The 20772-nt window shown below is 41.5% G+C and overlaps 2 protein-coding genes across 3 annotated transcripts; both read left to right on the forward strand.

The window, feature by feature from the left end:
• Positions 1 to 56: 56 nt before the first annotated feature.
• Positions 57 to 8796, forward strand: cct4 (chaperonin containing TCP1, subunit 4 (delta)). Its single transcript, XM_022215949.2, has 13 exons — positions 57 to 365; positions 2212 to 2264; positions 2354 to 2443; positions 2545 to 2653; positions 3259 to 3523; positions 3607 to 3739; positions 4338 to 4477; positions 4794 to 4890; positions 5369 to 5479; positions 5840 to 5970; positions 7216 to 7450; positions 8403 to 8516; positions 8634 to 8796. Exons 1-13 carry the CDS (start codon positions 248 to 250, stop codon positions 8646 to 8648), a joined length of 1611 nt encoding a protein of 536 aa, XP_022071641.1. The 5' UTR covers positions 57 to 247; the 3' UTR covers positions 8649 to 8796.
• A 112-nt stretch (positions 8797 to 8908) lies between these two features.
• Positions 8909 to 20505, forward strand: fam161a (FAM161 centrosomal protein A). Of its 2 annotated transcripts, none has more exons than XM_022215951.2 (7): positions 8909 to 12829; positions 13830 to 14098; positions 15234 to 16463; positions 16773 to 16940; positions 17582 to 17681; positions 18068 to 18207; positions 19139 to 20505. In XM_022215951.2, exons 1-7 carry the CDS (start codon positions 12674 to 12676, stop codon positions 19413 to 19415), a joined length of 2340 nt encoding a protein of 779 aa, XP_022071643.2. In that variant the 5' UTR covers positions 8909 to 12673; the 3' UTR covers positions 19416 to 20505. The 2 variants fall into 2 exon arrangements, with proteins under 2 accessions (XP_022071643.2, XP_051801593.1); XM_051945633.1 differs by having other exon boundaries at positions 18071 to 18207.
• Positions 20506 to 20772: the final 267 nt, after the last annotated feature.

A 20772-nucleotide genomic window follows, 5' to 3' on the forward strand; every position in this document is an offset into this window, starting at 1 on the left:
TGAGTTTTATCAAAGCGGCAATCGACGCCTAATGTCTGGCGACGTCATCTCCGAGCGCCGGGCGGTTTGACAGCCGGGTCCTTCTTCCCCCTCCTGCAGCCGGTGCTCTGGAAGCTTCTGATCGGGACCGGTGGCGACGCCTTAATCTGTGTCCATCCGAAGCCGAACCGCGGTATTCCGTCTCTGGGACTCATCGGTCCCTCTCTGAAGACTTCTCTGAACATTTTCCATCGATTAGGAAGAGGCGATGCCCGAAGCAATGGCTGCACCGAAAGCCTCAAACGCAGGCAAAAACAAAGGAGGGGCGTATGTGGACCGCGACAAGCCGGCCCAGATTCGGTTCAGTAACATCTCTGCTGCCAAAGGTAGGCTAAAACGCAAACAAGCTGCTTTAAAATGCTAACATAAGTTTCCAAACACCCTCTCCTAGCTGAGCATGGCAGCCCCAGGCTGGGCTGGGTACCGTTATTTCTAGTCTTCCAGGTAGTATCCTATTCCTGTCTGGTCCTAAACCTCATGCAGTAAACTCTCAATTCTATGCGATAGTGTTTAAATCAAAGCCTTGCAGGTATGGGTAGTACATTGGTTTCTGTTCTGCACATTTAAATGCACCATACATACCATTCATCTTACTGATGTGTACCTTCAAACTGGGTTTCTTCTACTAAGACTCCTGTCAGAGAAGGTAAAAGCAACTGGCTATATGCTGCAGTCATTTCAAATATTTTGGCCAGAGTTGGGTGCACCCTGCCTACAAGATGCTCATGACTCAACACAATCTCAGCATGAGCTAGCTGCTGCTTGCTATATAAGGCCAGAAGCTTCGGGGCAAATTGACCACAAACTAACGTGTTTAGCTGAAGTCCACAGTTTAATAGTGTTTTAATGATACTTTTCTGTGATATGGAAAACGGTTTTCACTAGGTGACATGAATAGGTATAAATAACTCATTCTTAAATGGTTGGGGTGATTCTGTCTGCATCAAAAATGAAAACACATTTTAAAAAGCTGACAATGTCGTTGGGAACCGTTCTTGGACGGTGCAACACAGGAGTGTCAAATTCATTTTAGTTCAGGTTCCACATTCAACCCAGTTTGATCTCCAGTGGCCACACCAATAAAATTACAACATAATAACCTATAAATAATCACAGCTCCATTTTTTCCCCTTTGTTTTAGTGCAAAACGTCCATTCTGAAAATGTTCACATTTAAGGACTTATCTTTGTACAAAACATTATGAACAGCCTGGAGTTTCTTAAGAAAAATAAGTTCAATTTCAGCAACATTATGTCCTCATTTATCATTTAGACATTACAACTTACAAATCACTGTTTATCTAGTAAGTCACAAAACATTTAGTCACAGGTATCTAGAACTGAATGAGGTAGTATTTAACTTTATGATCAAACGACAACAGTCAGACAAAAACAACAACAAAACAAGACAAAATGAGACAAACAATGAGCCACAAAATGACAAAAAGTGAGACAAAGTAAATAAAACAACGCAAAAAAGAAACAATAAAGTTACAAAGCGACAAAAAAAGGCAAACGACAAAAACAAGACAAAAATTACACAAATGAGACAAAAAATGACAAAAGCGAGAAACAAACCGACAGAAAACGACACAAGTAATGCTCAAAACGACAGATAAAGCAAAACACAAAATGACAAAAATAAGACAAAAAACACAAGCGAGACCAAAAGGAAACCCAAAATGACAAAAATCAGACAAAGATCAACAGAAAAAAGAGACAAACTACAGAATGAACCACTGAAGTCTACACTACCAGGCAAAAGTTTGCACACACCTTCTCATTTAATGGTTTTTATTTAATTATTTTCTACATTGCAGATTAATACGGAATACATCAAATCAATAAAAGAAAACATATGAAGTGATGTAAACAAAAAGTGTTAATCTTCATTATTAAACTACACTGTAGAAAAGTAGTATTTATAAATAAAAAGCATTGAATGAGAAGGTGTGTCCAAACTTTTACTGGTAGTGTATATCAACACAACAAAAAAAACTCACACAAAACACTCACAAACACTTGGAAATTTACACACTAAAAAAAAGGATAAAGTAATGTTTTCTTGTGGCGAGTTACAAATCTGTGCTTTTTAATGGCAGACAGGTTTGAGTGGAAGCAGACTGAGCTGATTGTCGGCGCTGTTCTAACCGTCACTTGCTTTCCTTGACAGCTGTTGCAGATGCCATCAGAACAAGTCTGGGACCAAAAGGCATGGACAAGATGGTCAGTAAACAGATTGTGACTTTCGGCTGGCTTTACCCGACTCCTGGTTCGTACATGTTTACCAAACCAAAAGCTGTTTTGTGTTTCAGATCCAGGATGAGAAAGGTGACGTGACCATTACCAACGACGGGGCCACCATCCTGAAGCAGATGCAGGTGCTCCACCCAGCTGCCAAAATGGTACGTTAATGTTCTCCTTAGATATTTTTGTAACAACAGCAATCCCTAATCCTACCCCAAACCCGAACCATTCAGCTGACGTTGACTGAAATGTGTTTCAGCTGGTGGAGCTGTCCAAAGCCCAGGATATTGAGGCGGGGGACGGCACCACCTCTGTTGTAGTGATTGCTGGAGCTCTGCTGGATGCCTGCTCCAAACTGCTGCAGAAAGGTGGGCGCTGATACAAAAAAGGAGAGGGTTTTATTCAGATCTAAATGCTCACCTTAGTTACTGCCCTTTGTCATGGAGGACAAGTGGGAACTGGTGACAGTTTTGAAAAATGTAAAAAAAAAAAAAAAAAAAATCAGTTGAAGGAGACGTGATTCCATTTTTGAAACTAACTACTTGTTTTTATGCACATTTTCACTTCACGCATTAAAAAGGCAAAGAGGTGGAAAAGCGTAGGCAGGTTGGTATATTGAAAATGAATGTAAAGTTGGAAAACAGTTTTGTCAATGATGGTCATCAAACAGTGAATTATTTTAAAGTTAACCAGTTTCTTTGGAGACCCGGTCTGTAAAATGCCCGCAAACAGTGAAGAGTGGCAGTCATATTGCTTCATCAGCAAAGCAAAGTACAGAAATATTTACATTTTTATGTATTAAGTCACACGAAAGTGACCGCAAACAGATCTTTCACATTTTATTCACTGAAACCACCGAATGTTGGTCATTTTTGCTTAAATCCGTGCTTGATGAAGCAACTGCTGAAGAGTTTAGTCCAGATCTTGTTGGGTTGATTCAGCAGTGATGTCTGGGTTTCGTCCCATCGGTCAGGTATCCACCCAACCATCATCTCCGAGTCCTTCCAGAAGGCCGTGGATAAGGGCGTGGAGGTGCTGACAGCCATGAGCCGGCCGGTGCAGCTGAGCGACCGTGAGACGCTGCTCAACAGCGCCACCACGTCGCTGTGCTCTAAGGTGGTGTCGCAGTACTCCAGTCTGCTGGCGCCCATGAGCGTGGACGCCGTTATGAGAGTCATTGAACCCGCCACGGCCACCAGCGTCGACCTGCAGGACATCAAAATCATCAAGAAGCTTGGGTGAGTTTGTTTTTCTTTCTGCGATTGTTCACATCTGTTAGAGTTGTTTTGTGGTGCTACTCACTGCTGTGTGCTGTGCTCAGAGGGACCATTGATGACTGTGAGCTGGTGGACGGTCTGGTGCTGACCCAGAGGGTGGCCAACACCGGGGTGACCCGTGTGGAGAAGGCCAAAATAGGCCTCATCCAGTTCTGCCTGTCTCCTCCCAAAACTGATGTGAGTCATTTGATGAATATCAACATTTTCTGCTTCTGTGTTTCAGGCTCAGCGTCAGATTTTAAATGTTGTATTGATTTAGCTTGACTTTTTGTGGGAACTCTACTTTTTGTGGTCTTTCTTCGTTTGTAGGGAGGAGAAGAGAATCCTGTTTTATTGTTTCTCAGTATCAGTTTATACAGGCAGAAAAGTGCTCGATCATATAGAGTTGTCAAATGAAGGATCAGTGTAAAGAACAGTGTTTCTTTGTTATGTTGTGATATTACTCTCTGTGAAAAGTCTCCATAGATTGAAATTGCAATGACTTCTCATAAATAATGATGAATGCATTTTAATACTTAAAGAATAAGTAGTAATAAAGTGTTGTCAGAAATACCTCATCTTCTGTTTGGTACATTTCCAAACACTTTCTAAAGTTCGTGCATACAATAATTCATTCATACAAATTGTCATGTTTCCAATTATCCCAGATTTTACAGAACTGTTGGTTTAGCTTTTGACTGGAAACAGCCTGTTCTTCAAACTCTGCTTCTAACCTCTGACACATTCCTGACTTGTCCCTCTCTGTCCTGCCCTGCCCTGTTCTTCGGGGATGCAGATGGACAACCAGATCGTGGTCTCAGACTACGCCCAGATGGACCGTGTGCTGCGGGAGGAGCGAGCTTACATCCTCAACTTAGTGAAACAGATCAAGAAGGCCGGCTGCAACGTGCTGCTCATCCAGAAGTCCATCCTCAGGTGGGCAGACACAGCTGTAGTGACAATCATATTCACACCTACAGACAGTTTAGAATCACCAGTTCGCCTCAGCATGTCTTTTATAAACGTATTGATATCGTTAAGTTCTCATCCTGGCATAGAATGCGATGCTTTCTGATGTGATAATGGTCCATCATGGTTTATATTGATTACACATAAATGTTGAATTGAAATTTTAAAAAATTATTTCTCAGCATGCATTATTTGTCAGACAAATCGCAATTCCATATTTTCCGACCAGTCATTCGCTTCTGACACGCTAACTTCACGCTAACAACACGTTGTCTTGTGACAGAGATGCTCTGAGTGACCTCGCTCTGCATTTCCTCAACAAGATGAAGATCATGGTGGTGAAAGAAATTGAGAGGGAGGACATCGAGTTCATCTGCAAGGTGAGTGCCGTCCAGTCCCCCCAGCTGCCCCGTGTTTCACACAGTTCTAAATGTTCTGTCACTCTGTGTCATCGTGTTGCTGATGAGCAGCAGATGTTTCTTCCACTGATGTTGTCACACGTTAGTTTGGCTCCGACCTGAATGCATGTTTGACTTTCTTAAAATCCTCTTTGCTTCAGTTCATCTGATGGAAAAGCAGAATTACAGCATTTAGAATATACATACTGTCCAAAATATTCTTATTTTAATGTTTAATAAAAAAAATATCAACATTTTGAGCAAATGGTTTGTTTTTTGACCTGCACCTTTTGGTGTCAGAATCTCCACTATTCTCTGTACTAATGTTCTGTCAGCATTATAGTGGCACGCATAATCGACGTCTAACATTCTAAAATCCAGTTTCGCTGCAGGTGTTCTCAATGATATATTCTTTACAAATAAAACTAGAGACTAAAATGAAACCTTTGCTGCTGTTCAGACTATCGGCACCAAGCCCATCGCCCACATCGACCACTTCACCCCAGAAATGCTCGGCACGGCGGAGCTGGCAGAAGAGGTCAACCTGGACGGCTCCGGCAAACTGATTAAGGTAGGCATGGAGACTTTGTGCAGAGATTCTGATGTCTGACTGGACACAGTCACAGCACAGTTCAGGTTAAAGGGCATATCCTGTTTCTTTAGGCTGTAGCTATGGATGAATCGATAATCATCTGTCTCATGCACAGTACGGGGCAATACAGTGTGGATGTCCGTCCATGTTCCACCCAGACGGTTATCTGTGTTGCACAGTGTGCTCAGTTCCGGTTTTGAGGCCGTACCATGCACAAGACAGAAACGGATGATGACTGGATTCATCGATCGGCTGCAGCCCTAGTGTTACTCTCTGACTGTAGCTGAAGACAGAATAATAATGATGGACTTGGTGTGCATGTTTCGCTGCTTGCTGCAGATCACAGGCTGCTCTAGCCCTGGGAAGACCGTGAGCATCGTTGTTCGGGGTTCTAACAAGCTGGTGATCGAGGAGGCGGAGCGCTCCATCCACGATGCACTGTGTGTCATCCGCTGCCTGGTCAAGAAGAGGTCAGTCATCTCTGCACTGTTTGTTTTCTGCGTTTTCTGGGCACAACACAGACACACACCCTCTGACAAAGGCGCTCTTGCATTGGTTCATCCTGCTGGAGCGTAACGAACGGAGGAACAGTACAGTGAAGAGCTCACCGTTTACTCATTCCTGGTTGTTTCAGCAACTTGGCTGGAGAGCATTCACACACATGATGTTCATGTTAATTTCACATGCGCTGCTGCTCAAAAGTCTGGAGTCACCCAGACAATTCCATGTTTTCCATGAAAACTCCCACTTCTATCCATGTGCTAACATAACTGCACAAGGGTTTTCTAATCATCAATGAGCCTTTCACCACCATTAGCTAACACAATGTAGCATTAGAACACAGGAGTGATGGTTGCTGGAAATGTTCCTCTGTACCCCTATGGAGATATTCCATTAAAAATCAACCGTTTCCAGCTAGAATAGTCATTTACCACATTAACAATGTCTATACTGGATTTATCATTCATTTAATGTTATATTCATTGGGAAAAAAAATCTTTTTTTTTCAAAAATAAGAACATTTCTAAATGACCCCAAACTTTTAAATAGTAGTGTATGTTTGAAATAAGTACATTTAAATTAAAGTGTAAGTTCAGATTAATGTACCGTGTCTTAATAAGATGATTTTGATGACCGTTTCAATCAGTAACGATAAATAAACAAATCAAAGGTCAACTCCTACTCCAGCTGGCAGACCCACTTCCTTCTACTGAAGGACATTACAGTACACAGTTTTCCTGAAAAATCTATATTATTTGTAATTGTTTCTGTCAGCTCACTTTAGTTTTACCTCCAATACAAGTGGTTTAGGTCATTTAGATGCTTTGCATAGTTTTCTAGACCTTTGACTTTTTCATCATGTCGCTGTGTCCTCAGTCAGCAGTTACTTTCATTCATGTGTTGTTATTAGAGACATAAATGAATCAGGACCTAAGAGTGTATTAAACCAGGAGAATCACTTTGCCCTCTCAACCCTGAACCATATCTGGGCATTCTGTTTTTTTGCTGTTTTTTGTTTCTAAACAAACAACATGCTTTTCAAATGAGTCATCATGTTTCAGAAGGTTAACTCATGTTTATCAGGCTTACTGCAACATGACCTAGAAGAATCGATCAAAAGTCAAGAAGGCACCATCTGTCTAATTTTTGCATCATTTCTGTGATTTGTGTCGGTATATTTGTCATAATGTTGCCTCCTGCTCGTCTTTCCTTAGAGCTCTGATTGCTGGTGGCGGTGCTCCTGAGATCGAGCTGGCTGTGCGTTTGGCAGAATATTCCCGCACCCTGGGTGGTATGGAGGCTTACTGCGTGCGGGCGTATGGCGACGCCCTGGAGGTCATCCCCTCAACGCTCGCTGAGAATGCCGGCCTGAACCCCATCTCCACTGTGACGGAGCTCCGCAACAGACATGCACAGGGAGACAAGATGGCCGGCATCAACGTCCGCAAGGTGCTTTAGCTCTTCTTTGTCTCATTGATTACATGACATGGCTTCAGTCAACAACTGCTGAAACAAAAGAAGCACTCAGAGAGCGCAGTACTCCACCAAGACTGTTCATTCCCCCATACGGCATTGTCAGAAAGTGCAGCTTTTTTTTTTTTTAATAAATGCAGCATTTGTCTATTAGTTATTGATGATCATGAATCACGGCACCATAGAACATGTCCATTTAATATAGATGTACCCACAAACCAAATGACCTTGTGCTGAGTACAGGTGTGTGTCATGCATGTGTACGTCATGTACGGATATTGAATCACGTGACCCAAATATGCAGCAGGCGGCGGGAATTGATGGGACTCAGAAACACCCTCACAATTTAATCAATTCATCCTCGTATGATTTCCAATGGATAAGTCCTCAGTGGTGGATTTGTAGTAGGATCACAATCATGTGATCGTCAGCAGGCAGCTGATGTAGTGTTCACTTGTTGTCATGGTTACAATGACGCTGTGCCGCTATCTCACCGTGATACAAAAATCTTTAACAAATCCTTGGATCCAGACTAAAAGCTGCTTCACTGCCAAAATCTAATCACCTGGTCTTTGTGTCATTTCTGACCTTCCCTGAAAACTTCCTTCAAATCCATTAGTCTGTTTTTGAGTAAAGTTGCTAACAGACAGACTGACAGATGAACGTTCACTTGTCATCACATAACTCGCTGCCTTCCTTGGCGATCCTGACTTTACTGTCATTTTTCAGACCAAACTATAATTTCATTGGAAAAATAGACACATTACTGAGAATAAGATAAGTTGTACCTGTGAGCATGTACATGATGTTAGTGATAATACTATACTGATGCAGCTGAAGGTAAAATGATGCATTCAGTAAACACAATCCCATGAGATGTTTTCATTTGCTGTGACTGATTGAATTTTCCTGCTTTTGTGTCTAACAGGGAGGAATCTCCAACATCCTGGAGGAGCTGGTGGTGCAGCCTCTCCTGGTTTCCATCAGTGCTCTGACGTTGGCCACAGAGACGGTCCGCAGCATCCTCAAGATCGACGATGTGGTGAGACTCAACACCCCAAACTATGGGTTCCGTTTTTTAAAAATACCTTTATTTTTAACTGTATACAGGTCTGAGTGAAGTAAATGACGTTTTTAACCTTGTTTTGTTTTGTTCCAGGTGAACACCCGGTAAGTCCATCCAGTGAGTTCTGTCAGTAAGCCTGCTCGTACTGCGAGGGATCAGAGGACTCTGTCGACGTCAGTCTGTTCAGATTTCCGCTGTAGTTGTTACGTTGCCTAATTTAATAAACAAAGGCTGTTTTTTTTTTGTTGACACTCCAGCTGTTGCACGTGTGATTTATTTATTTTTTACCATAAAAACTTCAACATCAGCTTTGTGGCTTGTTATACAGTCATTAATAATCTGTCTTAAGTTTGTGTCTTAGTTTTATTTCAGATGGTTTGTAAATGTTATTTTTTAAAATCAAAAAGTACGCAGCGTCTTTTTAAATGTACCTTTTAATTTAACTCGGCTTATGGCAGTATAATGATGTTACAGATCGCTGCCATTTGTCTGAGCAGCCAACTGAAACTTTCAAGAATAAACTTAAGACAAGCAAATGTAGCTGAAAGTGGAAAACTTTTAAACCTTTTTGTGCTTAACAAATGGAAGCAGCTAAAATGCCATGAAACTGACAAAGTCAAGTTTGCCCAAAAGATCATGCAGAAGGTCTTGACTGAGTTACATCAGGATTTCTTATTTTACAGAGATGAATAGAACAGACTCGTATGCACTGGATTTGCTTTAATACTTGATCATAACGGGCTGAAATTCTTTCCATTGGTTTGTGAAGTACGTGCTTGTGGCAGCACCTATGTTAGGTTATGTTTGAAATGACTTGTGAGCCTTATTTTCAAACATGACCTTAACATATCAGCCAAGATTAATAATGACTTGACAATTAGTCATTGAATTCATGGTCAATTTCCTGCTAAAGCTCAGCAGAGATTTTTGACTGAATCTGCCCATTTATGACAGAGTTCAGTTTTTTCTGTAAAGCTGTACTGGTGTAGCCTAGCCACGCTAGACCCATGTTTCTGACGGCACAAGGGTCTAGGGAAGCTCGACAGGGAGGGAGGCGGCTAAAAGGTTGTCTATCAAACCCCTCTGCAGCAATTGAGTAGGTATACAACCAATCAACACAACAAATAGGCTGACGTAGTTCCTAGAGCACCGGCAGATTGTGGCTAAGTCCCATTAGCCATAGATATACCATTAGCTTCCCAACCAGCGGAGCCAACTGGTATATTAAGGATTTGCCATATCCCGTCGGCATAAGTCCAAATACGTCTTTCTTCTCAATGAAACACTTCAGTGCCGTCCTTTGTTTATCTTTCAAGTTGAATTTTAGCTTCAAATCTTTAAGGGCTGTGGCCAAAGCCCAGTCGAAAGATAACTGTTTATTGTGCGCAGGTTGTTTCTGTCAGAATCGTTGCGCCTCTGTCATCACTTAGTTACGCCCGCCTTCTGACTCTACACTTCATGGTGATTCGTCCGGCCAGTTTTAGGAGAATCCAGCCTCGAGCCTTATGGAGGGTAACTAGACCCACCCTGGCAGAGAATAGACCCTGTGCACGTCAAAAATGCTAACTTCCGGGTTCTGACCGGAGGGGCTTACAGGTCCTTCCGGAGGCTATTACGCAGCATGGATAACATGGAATCAAAAAAGAAAAACACTGTTTTCTCGGCAAAACAAAAAATCAGATTTCAGCGTGTTCAAGGTCGATATGGGAGGTACTGTAGTGTACCATTATGTTCGGCTTTTGGTGTTTATAACAGTTCTATAAGCCTTCACCATTTTCCAAAAGACCGGCATTTGCGGGCTCAGTGGATTGCCAAAATTAGACGAAAAAAAATGTTTCACACTGAGCTGAGGATCGGGAATATTAGTGCATAGTCACTGATCAAACAGCAAATATCTGATAAACTATAACAACAATCCGTGCACTCTTCAATCATTTGTTATTCCGTTTTTACATCTAATCAAATATAGAGGAAATCCAAGCATTTGTCATTTTGTTCAAACAAAACTACAAATATAAAATGTCTTGCTGAACTCGACTAACCCTTTAAGCTGCAGTCAATTCCAGCCACTTTCAGTACAAAAAATCGCTAACATTCTATTTGTAAATAAAAATATGACGAGAAATACAGGGAATATTAGATGCGCATCGCGAGGTGCATTTCCTTGAAAACGACCTATTCGTGGAGTATATACCGACTTCAAGACATGTTTTGGACAAAATATGTTACTGGCTTGTTTAGTCTGGATGTCCAAGGTTGGATTATGGCCGTTTTTTGTGGAATATTTTCATCCGTGTGTAATAATGAACCCGGAAATGTGGGTCGCGCTGTGTACGTTGAAGCCGTGTATAGAGAACGGATGGATGGATATTCGTTGTTTGTTGGACAAATGTGTTTATATTACCCGCTGTGGTAATCACATCTGAAAGTTGTTTATACCGGCGGATTCATGAGAATCTAAGCTTTCCATCGGCGTATAGTGTTTGTATAATCGCGTTTGCAGTTTCAGACGTTTAGCAAATTGCTTATGCAGATCTCAAAGTGTACCGCAGATGGGACACTGAAGCGCAACGGGCTAAGTACCAAAGACTAACGTGTAAAGTGGATTCTAGTAGCTAACTAAGCAAAAAATAGTAATATATAAATACTGGAAAATAAAATGATAAGGTACATGTTTGGCAAGCCCTACAGTTAAGCTAGCGCTAGTTATGTAGGATGCGATGCCACTTACCTTCAAAGTTATATATGTACTGGGATATATAAAATTTGAATCCCTTTTCCCGTTTGCTTTAAGGAGCTGACGCAAAATCATCATCGATACGATAAACATCGTCAACAGAAATTTTAGGCAAGTTGCCTAGGCATCTGGAAAAGTAAAGTGTACTGCTGGCTTCTTCCATTCTGACAGCGCTGTAAGCAGGACCGGAAGTAACTGTAGCACCCGGAGTTTTTCAACCGGAACTAGCACATGCTATCGTGCACAGGGTCTATTAAATTCGTTGCCGTGGGTTGTCTAGCGCGGCTAGGCTAGTACTGGTGTTGATTTGTAAAAAAGTATAAAAAGTAGGCGGCACTTAAGCATTTACATGATGCAATATCTGTTGGGTAATGCAGACTGGTGGCACAGTGAGATTAGTCACAAAGAGCATTAAATGAAAAATTGCTTTTGGAATGCTTTTTTTAACCTTTTAACTTCCAAAGTGTTTACAATATGTTTCTTTTACCCACGCACACACACGAACCAATGGATGCAGAATAAAACTACGGAATTTTTCTTTTTAACTACAAGAAAAGTATTGAGTAACTTTCCGGGTGCCTTTTTAGAATGTTTTTTCAGAGGAACATTGTGCAAAAATTATACTGTAGGTGGCATCAATTTGGGAGGATGGCTATTCTGGCTGTAGTTAGTGGTCCTATGGCTCATTCTACACCTCCTGACTACTGCTCCAACTGTGTTTCCACAAACTTTTGGTTGGTCATTGATCTTCCTATGCAATTTTCCATCAGTTAGATTTTTTAGGTCTTCGGTAATTGTTTTCCATGTAGAGGCATGATGCAGGCATGGAAATAGACACATCAAATGGGTCCAAAGCTGAGTAAGTTGCAGTGTTCACAGGTCATTGAAATAACCAGGTTCATGCTGTAACACTGATTGGAAATCTCAGCTGTATTTCTTTTAATGTCAGTGACCTCACTTTTTCAAATTTGTGTCAATGATCACAGGATGCTACCTTAAAGCCTGCATTTTCCAATTTGTCTTCTCAAATAATTTCTTTTGTTTGTTCACATGAGCTATCACTATTACTGTCCCGCTCATAAATAATGCAGTTATTATAAGAAGATAACATTTTGAATCATTTAAAGTCTATTTACCGTTGTTGTTACTGTAAAATTTCTCGTATTTTCAGTTGTTTACGATACTTTTAATTTGAATGAAACCCGCACATGTCATTCAATGCCACCCTCCGTCACTTCCTTTCCAGCCAAGACTCTCCGTTGCTAAGCAGCAGCTCACCTGTTGCCTGGTTACCGACGAACGCAGCGGTTCTCTGTATTAACTCTGCTGAGTTAACTTCCTCTGTACCTTTTAGATAACCATAACTCATTAAACCTGTTGTTAGTTGTTCGAAGCCATGGCGAATGCCCACCGGACAAACGTTCTGGTGACGTCGTGTTTGAAAACGCCGGTAGACCCGCACACCAAAGTGCCTTTAGCTTCGTACGAGCGGGAGAGAGTCCTGCCGTACACGGCTACGGGTCACATGGACAACCGGGACTACGAGAAGGAGGTAAAGACGATAAAAGTAACTTTACTGAGTGTGAATGTTGGTGTGTAGAGCCAGAGGATCCATGATAAACCCAGATTTTTGTTTAGAACACATTAAAGTGATCCTGACGTCTACTTTTACGGATGCGAATGAGCTCCAACCTGCTAAGTATTCCGACACGCATGCTGACTTAAAGTAACGTTATTTAGAGGTGGATTACTGTGACCCAAAAAGACTTCTTAGCAATGCAGACATAGACAACGATTAACAAGTTTAAAGGGTTTTAACTCCTTATTACAATACTGCCTGTCTGAAATACAGATTTTTGATTTAAGATTTTTTTTCTTCCATGTGTTCCACACTAAGAAGATTTACAATCCAATAGTTCAGCCAGTATGATCTTTAATCTGTTTGTCAAGTAAACCTGACACACTTTCCGATCTTGTCCAGTCAACCTGTTGATGACAGTTTTAGGTCAGTGTGTGTTGCGGAAGGGATTTATTTGATCTGTATAATTTGTTTACCTGACTATTTTTGGACTTCCGTCTTGACTAGATTACCAGACGTCTCATTCAGTTTATAATCCCCAACACTTATTTTTCCTCTGGACAGCACCACTGCTGTCCTTCCAAGCAGCATCTTGTAGCAGTTGTCCCGCTTCATGATAATGTGAGCTTTGATATAGCCAGACACCTGGCTGATGGTGTGTGTGAGTTAAAGTGTTTTATGGTCAGCTGTCCTTTGTGCTCCACCATATGGCACGATAATAGGCTTAATCCTGAGTGCTGCTGAGCATGGCTGCTCTCTGCAGAAGCCATGGGGGTTAAAGCCAACATCTTGTAGCTACATTAAAATATCTGACCGCTTCAAATCAAGTATGTATTTTTTTCAAGCTACCTCTCATATCATATTCAAAATATAACGTGTGAGTCAAACTATGTACTGTTTAGTTGCTTAAGATTCAGATTAAAGACGACCACTGGTTGTGATTTGACATTTTTGTGAACTTTGCCCATTTTAGTTGGAGTATGAGGACTCAGGCTCTGATTTCTGTGATGAGGACTATCAGGGGAAGGGTGGACATCACATGGTAGCCGGCTACAGAGCAGCAGGAGACCGCCTCGACCTGAGTGAAATCTTTTTCTCCAATGAGGAGTACTACAGCAAGCTGGAGGAGCTGAAGAAGGCCCACCTGCGGACAATGGCTGAGCTGGAGAGCATGTATCGGCAAAAGCTGCAGCTCAAATCCATGGAGCCTTTTGACATGACAAAGCTGGATACGGGGCACAGGTGGGTGACTTTTGGCAGGCGTTATACGAGGAACTCAAAATTTATTGTCTTGAGTTCATTTTCTCTCTAGTATTCTATGGTTTTAATAGACATAATACAACAAACAATAGTGATCTTAATCCTTTATTCACTATGGGGGATGTTATCTCCATATTTAGTAACACAAAAGGTCATTTCCACAAAATGACAGAAAGAAACAATTTTTTATTCACTGCCAGTATTATGTAACTATGTACAAACTATGTTCTTTTGTTTTATGTGTCCTTGACTTTTAGACCTCTTCCATGTCTGCTGCCATCCCAGTATAATGGAAGTAAAACAAATAATGCTGTGCAGCTAAAAGCTCTTTTACTTTGGAAAAGCCACAAGCCAGGAACAGCCAAAGGACTATTTCAGTTGTTTACTCCAAACTGTTGGCAGCACAAATTGAATCTCTGTCAGGAATATCTCAAATCAGCAGCCAATAGAAAGTAAGATGTATGGAGGCACATATTTTTTCAGCAAGTGAAAAAACTTTGTGTGAACCGATCCCTTAAAACATTCTAAAGCTGTCAGATGCGCTGACCAGAGTGACGGTTCTGACCTGACAGTTTGGAGACAACAAAACAACGTTGAGAAATACAAATCACTTTATTTTACACCAAATCTTCTATTATTAGGTGTAACTAGAGTTGAAATTATTACTGAAACAATTGTGAATTGGCAGCTGATTTATTAATTGTTTGAATCATTTGTCATAAAACTAATTGCCTAAACTTCATTTGCTGTTTTATGTTAGTGTGAATGAAATATCTATGGATTTTGGACTGCTGATTAGACATGATCAACATTCTAAATATGAATATTTGAAATCTGAGAAATTGTCACAGTTCTCTCTGACACTTTAGAAACAAAATGACCAAAATTGAGGAGAATAATTGACAAATGAATGCGTACAGAGAATAGCTTTATTATTCAAGCTTTTATTATGTATTGGAATTTACCAGATTACTGTCTGACATAATGTATGTCTTTAAAAGAACAATTAAACAATTAATTTCATTGTGATGTTTTGACACTGAGATATAAGATTCTTATATTAACAGTCATTTTTTATTTGGTTTGCTTTTTGTTGGTTTGTCTTCTTTGTTGTTAGGTTGCAGTGGGCAAATAGCGGCCCAGCAGCCTCATGCCATCGCCTGAGGAAATCACACTCTGCTGTTGAACTCAGGTGGAGCTCTGGACAGTCAGACTCTTCAGATGAGGATGAAGCTGCCAGTAACGATGTAGAGAAAGGTCTGCTTTTTTCTCCCAAAGAGCACATCAAGAACATGTGGAGGGACTTTAAACTGTCCCCTTATAGTCGCCGCCTGTCCTCCTCTTCACTGCACAGCCTACCAGGAGGCCAGAGGAGATCACGAAAGAGGAAAGAAAAGAAGAGGCCGGGGAATAAAGATGGTGAACAGGAGCATTGGAAACACAGAGTGACCATCCCAAGACCTTTCCAGATGACGCTGCGTGAGGCTGAAAGGCGGAAGCATGGTGTAAAGACACGTTCAGAGATCGAACTGGAGAATAGAGAGCTGCGAAGGCAGCTAGAGGAACTGACAGAGTGCCAGAGGAAGTTCCGTGCTAGTCCTGTACCTGCACATGTTCACCTCCCGCTTTATGAAGAGCTACAGGGACGGAATGAGGAACGACTGCGAACAATGAGAGAGCGACAAGAGCAGCATCTTCGAACCGTCCAGAAGCCCTTTAGCTTCCTCGAGAGGGAGCGACTAAAGAAGGAGCAGAAACAGCTACGTGACCAACAACTCTCCGACCAGCAGAAAGTTAAACCATTCAAGGCCAAGCCCGTGCCTAAGTCTGTGTATGCAGCAGCATCAGGGGAGCAGATGAAGGAGGAGCAGCTCTATCGGTCTATCAAGATACAGATGAGGGCTCAGGAGATGCTCCACAGTGCTTCAATGCCTCCCAGCATGCTCACACGGCGACTCAGTGAGCGTAAGAAGGCTAAAGAAGGCAGCGCTTCAGCTGGAGGGGAGGACAGCTTCTCACACAGACCACAGATAAACAAAGAGGTACCTGATTTTGATGCCAGTTACAGACGCTTCCAGAAGCACCTGGAAAAACGAAAGGAGGTCAAGCCCACAACTGCATGTGAACCCTTTGAACTGAAGACGTCACAGATCTCCTCACACCGAGACCGCATCCTGGCTGACATTGAGAAGGAGCAGAGCAGCCCTCAGATGCTGCGCTGGCCGTACATCAGCTCCGGACCAGTTCGGACACCAAACTCAAGCCTCTGCTCATCCCTCTCAGGCAGCCTGGAGCTAATTCCGGCCAAAGCTACAGATGCCACTAAAAAACGCCATGAGGCCGTGAGGTACCATCTTATGACCTCAAAACCTTCCACCATTATAGTTTACATAGAGAAACCCTCAGAACTCAAATGTCCTGTTTAGACATAGTGAGATCAACAATTTCCTCCTGTGTTTGAACTCCATTAAGACGGAACTCTTGGCTCAACTCCTTTTCCCAATAACCCCAGCAGTGTGCTTACAACCCACCATCCACTTCAAAACAGTCCTCTAGCCCACTGTAGCACCCCAGTGCTCCACTGTCCACCCATCCCAGCCATAGTTCCCTCCTTCAAACCTTCCTCCATCTGTGACCAAGTTATCTTCCTGAATAGAAAGGTCCTGGAGCAGAGGAAGAGGGCTGAGGAGGAGGAGGAGCGGTGGAGGGAAAGCCAGAAGCAGAAGGAGAAGAGGCTGCAGAGGGTAGTTTTGAAGCGTGCCCAGGCCAACGACACCCATCTGGCTCTCTCCCAGACCCACCAGAGCAAGCTCAAAGACTTCAGGTAGCCTAGAATCCACACTTCCACTACTGTGGCCTCAACTGTTCATAAGCAACGTGTAGTAACAAACATGGGCTGTACAGTGGCCTAATGGTTAGCACTTTTGCCTTGCAGCAAGAAGATCCCTGGTTCAAATCCTGGGATGGGCCTGGGATCTTTCTGCATGGAGTTTGCATGTTCTCCCTGTGCATGTGTCGGTTTTCTCCGGGTACTTTGGCTTCCTCCCACAGTCCAAAAATATGCTGAGGTTAATTGATTACTCTAAATTGCCCGTAGGTGTGAATGTGAGTGTGATTGTGTGTCTGTATATGTAGCCCTGTGACAGACTGGTGACCTGTCCAGGGTGTCCCCTGCCTTCGCCCGAGTCAGCTGGGATAGACTCCAGCCCCTCCACGACCCTAGTGAGGATAAAGCAGTGTATAGAGAATGGATGGATGGATATCTAACTTCATGCAACACACTCTATTCACTCAGAGTTACCATGTAAACTTCATGTTTGTCTTTTTTTAAGAAATGATGGCCATCATTTATTATTCCATGTCTGTTGGGGCTGATCCTGTGTGTATAGACTACAGGGCAAGAGTCTGAGGGTGTCCAGTGGCCTATAAGGAAAGAAATGATCCATTATTCTGTCCTCTCTGAAGGAAACAAGACTTTCAGCGCAGGAGGGAATACCAGCTGGAGATTAAAGAGATGCAGCAGAGAGTGAAGGGAAGGCCGCTGCTGCTGGAGCAGGTTGCACAGGTGAATCTATCTATCTATCTATCTATCTATCTATCTATCTATCTATCTATCTATCTATCTATCTATCTATCTATCTATCTATCTATCATGTACACCCATAAAACATGAGTAATATTTAAAATTAACTAGAAATTACATACAAATAAATGTTTTTTATTTGACACAAATGAGGTCAAAGTAAAATGCTACATTTAAATGCTGATGTTGACATACAGAGCTTTTTTTTAGTATACTTTCTGTGTACATTTAGTCGTCTAGAGCACTTTTCTACGTTTCCTCTATTGGATTTGTTGTGTAACTCTGAGGGTTGGGGTGTTGTGTTAGCCATTTCACTGACAGTCACAAAAGGGAGAAATCAGCATTTTGAACATGTGCTTTGATAACAGAAGAATGCCAAACATGCGGCAGAGAAACGCTACACCAAAGCCCTGCATGGATGTGATGTGACTGAGGAGTTTATCAGCAGCAAAGCAGCCAAATCAGGATCTGCACGCAGGACCTCCCCGTCCAGTGACAGCAAGCAGAGGTAAACCTGTGACATCTCTGAAACACAAGCTGCTGACAAATATTTAGTCCTGACGAGGATTGGCAAGATTTCATTGGTTATTTTGGACAATCAAATACTCAAATGACTTAAGTGCGACTGTGCTGCAGTGAGTCAAGTCACTGTGTCAAAAGAAATGTGGTAAAAAGATGTTGAGTATTTGAAACGCTTTCAAACTCAGCTTTGACATTTACACTGTAGATTAAAATGATAAATAACCCACCTGATGTTCCTGACTAATGGCTAATAAGAAGTGCTAAAAATATAATTGTGATATTACTCATTTCAGTAAGTGTAGATATATGCCTTTTATACAGTTCCTACTTATGTTTACATTTTTAGGGCATATTTTTCTACTTATGTTTATCTGTGTATTTTGTACTGTTTATATTCATGACCTTGAATTGGAGAAACTGTAACACAAGAAAAGCACTCAGAGAGCAATACTCTGCCAAGGCTGCTCAGTCGTTGTATGATTTCCGATGGATAAGTCCGCGGTGGTGGATTTGTAGTCGGATCACAATCATGTCATCATCAGTAGGCAGTTAACGTAGTGTTCACTTGTTGTCATGGTTACAGTGACGCCGTGATGCTATCTCACAGTGATACAGAAATCTTTAAGAAATTGCTGGATCCAGACTATAAGCTGCATCACTGCCAAAATCTAATCCCTTTTGTCATTTCTGACCTTCCCTGAAAATTTCATCCAAATCCATTTTTCCGTGTTAAAATAATTTTGCGCACAGACAAACAGTCAGACAAACGCCGATCATCACATAACTCTGCTGCGTTCCTCGGTGGAGTAATAAGCAATTTGGTCTCGGGGAACAATAATTCCAATATCTGACTCTGATTTAGGCTTAACAATGAACATATTACTGCTATCAACTGATTGTGTTTTTCTATTATTTAGTGACCTAGAGGAGATGGACGCTGGACACGAACCTGTTCACTACAGAAAAGTCTTTCTTGATGATGAAGACATGGATGACGAAGGCAAGAGCGAAGAAGGGAGAGACAGGGAGGTGGAGAGTGACGTGGACGCCACCGGACACCACACAGCCAGGGATTCACATGGAGATGATCACCACTATTCTGATGAAAGTTACCACTACTCAGATGATCATGAGAATTACTCAGACGACAGCGAGCATGAGGCTGATGCTAAGCAGCAGGAAGCAAGAGCGTGATGTCATCGAATATCACCAGTCAAAGAGACATCTCTGTGTTCAAAAGCTCTGAGACAGAAAACTGAACTCAAGTAAATAATAAGTGAGGATGACAATGCTTCTTACTCTTGGAATTTTAAAATGTCTGAGTGTCAAAGGATAAAATGTAAGAATTAAAACTGGACGCTGTACCTGAGGTGGTGCTGTATCTGAAATCTCGCTGTTGTTCACCAGTTCACTAATTCTACACTAATAAACATGTAGTGAGTAAGTCAATTGAGGTTCTGGACATTTGAAGTTTCTAGGATAAGTAATGTACATGAAATGAGCTCACTCTACTTTGGCAAATTTTGTGGGAACAAAAAAAGCAGCAGTTTCACATTTCAAGGATTGACTTGATACATCGTTTGCACAGTTCATACTTTGACTCGTCATTGTAGGATAAACATAATTGTCACCAATAACAGTATCAATGACTGTCTTCTACTCAAGCATCCTAGTATACCAGCATCACAATGGTGTTTCTCAGATATATTCTACATCCTACCTGTCTGGAAGATTTGCTTCATATTAAGTGTACCAATTTACTGTTTTAGTTGTTTCTAAAAAAAAAAACTCAACACACTTTGCAACTATTATGTGCAATGTTTGAATGAAATTAAAGTGTAATTTTGATTTGTCACTGAAAATTCAAACTTTTTTAAAAAAAATGTTTTTCTTGCAATCTAATATTTGTTTCTCAGGTTCTCAAGAGTTTTTTTTTTCCACGATTCACAGTTGGTTGGAATATGTTTGATCACGTTTCTGGAATTAGAACACCACATACTGAAACCATGCTTTGAATACAGTAATCCTGTAATATGGATCTGGGGGCAATGACACAGCAAAATCTAGTTCAGCTATCCTTCATTTGAACATTTACACTTATGCTTTTTAGTTCTGCAATGAAAAAGGTGGAATTGATGGATGACCTTTCGGAAGCACAACACTGCCACTTTGATGTCATATGTGCACAATGTTGATACAGCATTAATTATTTATTTTTATTTTTAAATGAAGAATTATTGGACAGCACTTTGAATAAAAAAATTAAATGGCATATATGATCTCATTTATCGCTATATGAAATACCTAATGGTTTTTCTAACCACCATGACCATGATTACACTGAACCATGTACAATAATCCTTTTATCCAAAAACGACAACTCATTCCATTGAACGTGTTCACATTTATGTCGCACCTTTCCAGAGGTCAGTCTACAGCCAACAGTGGGAGGGAAACTGAGTTGACTGACAACGACAATCACCCTATGACAGGTCGTTACGACATTGCTACCAGAACCAATCATACGTTGAATGGGCGGGTACATAGTCCA

The sequence above is a fragment of the Acanthochromis polyacanthus genome, chromosome 3 (genome assembly GCF_021347895.1).
Source record: "Acanthochromis polyacanthus isolate Apoly-LR-REF ecotype Palm Island chromosome 3, KAUST_Apoly_ChrSc, whole genome shotgun sequence".
Taxonomy (NCBI): Eukaryota; Metazoa; Chordata; class Actinopteri; family Pomacentridae; genus Acanthochromis; species Acanthochromis polyacanthus.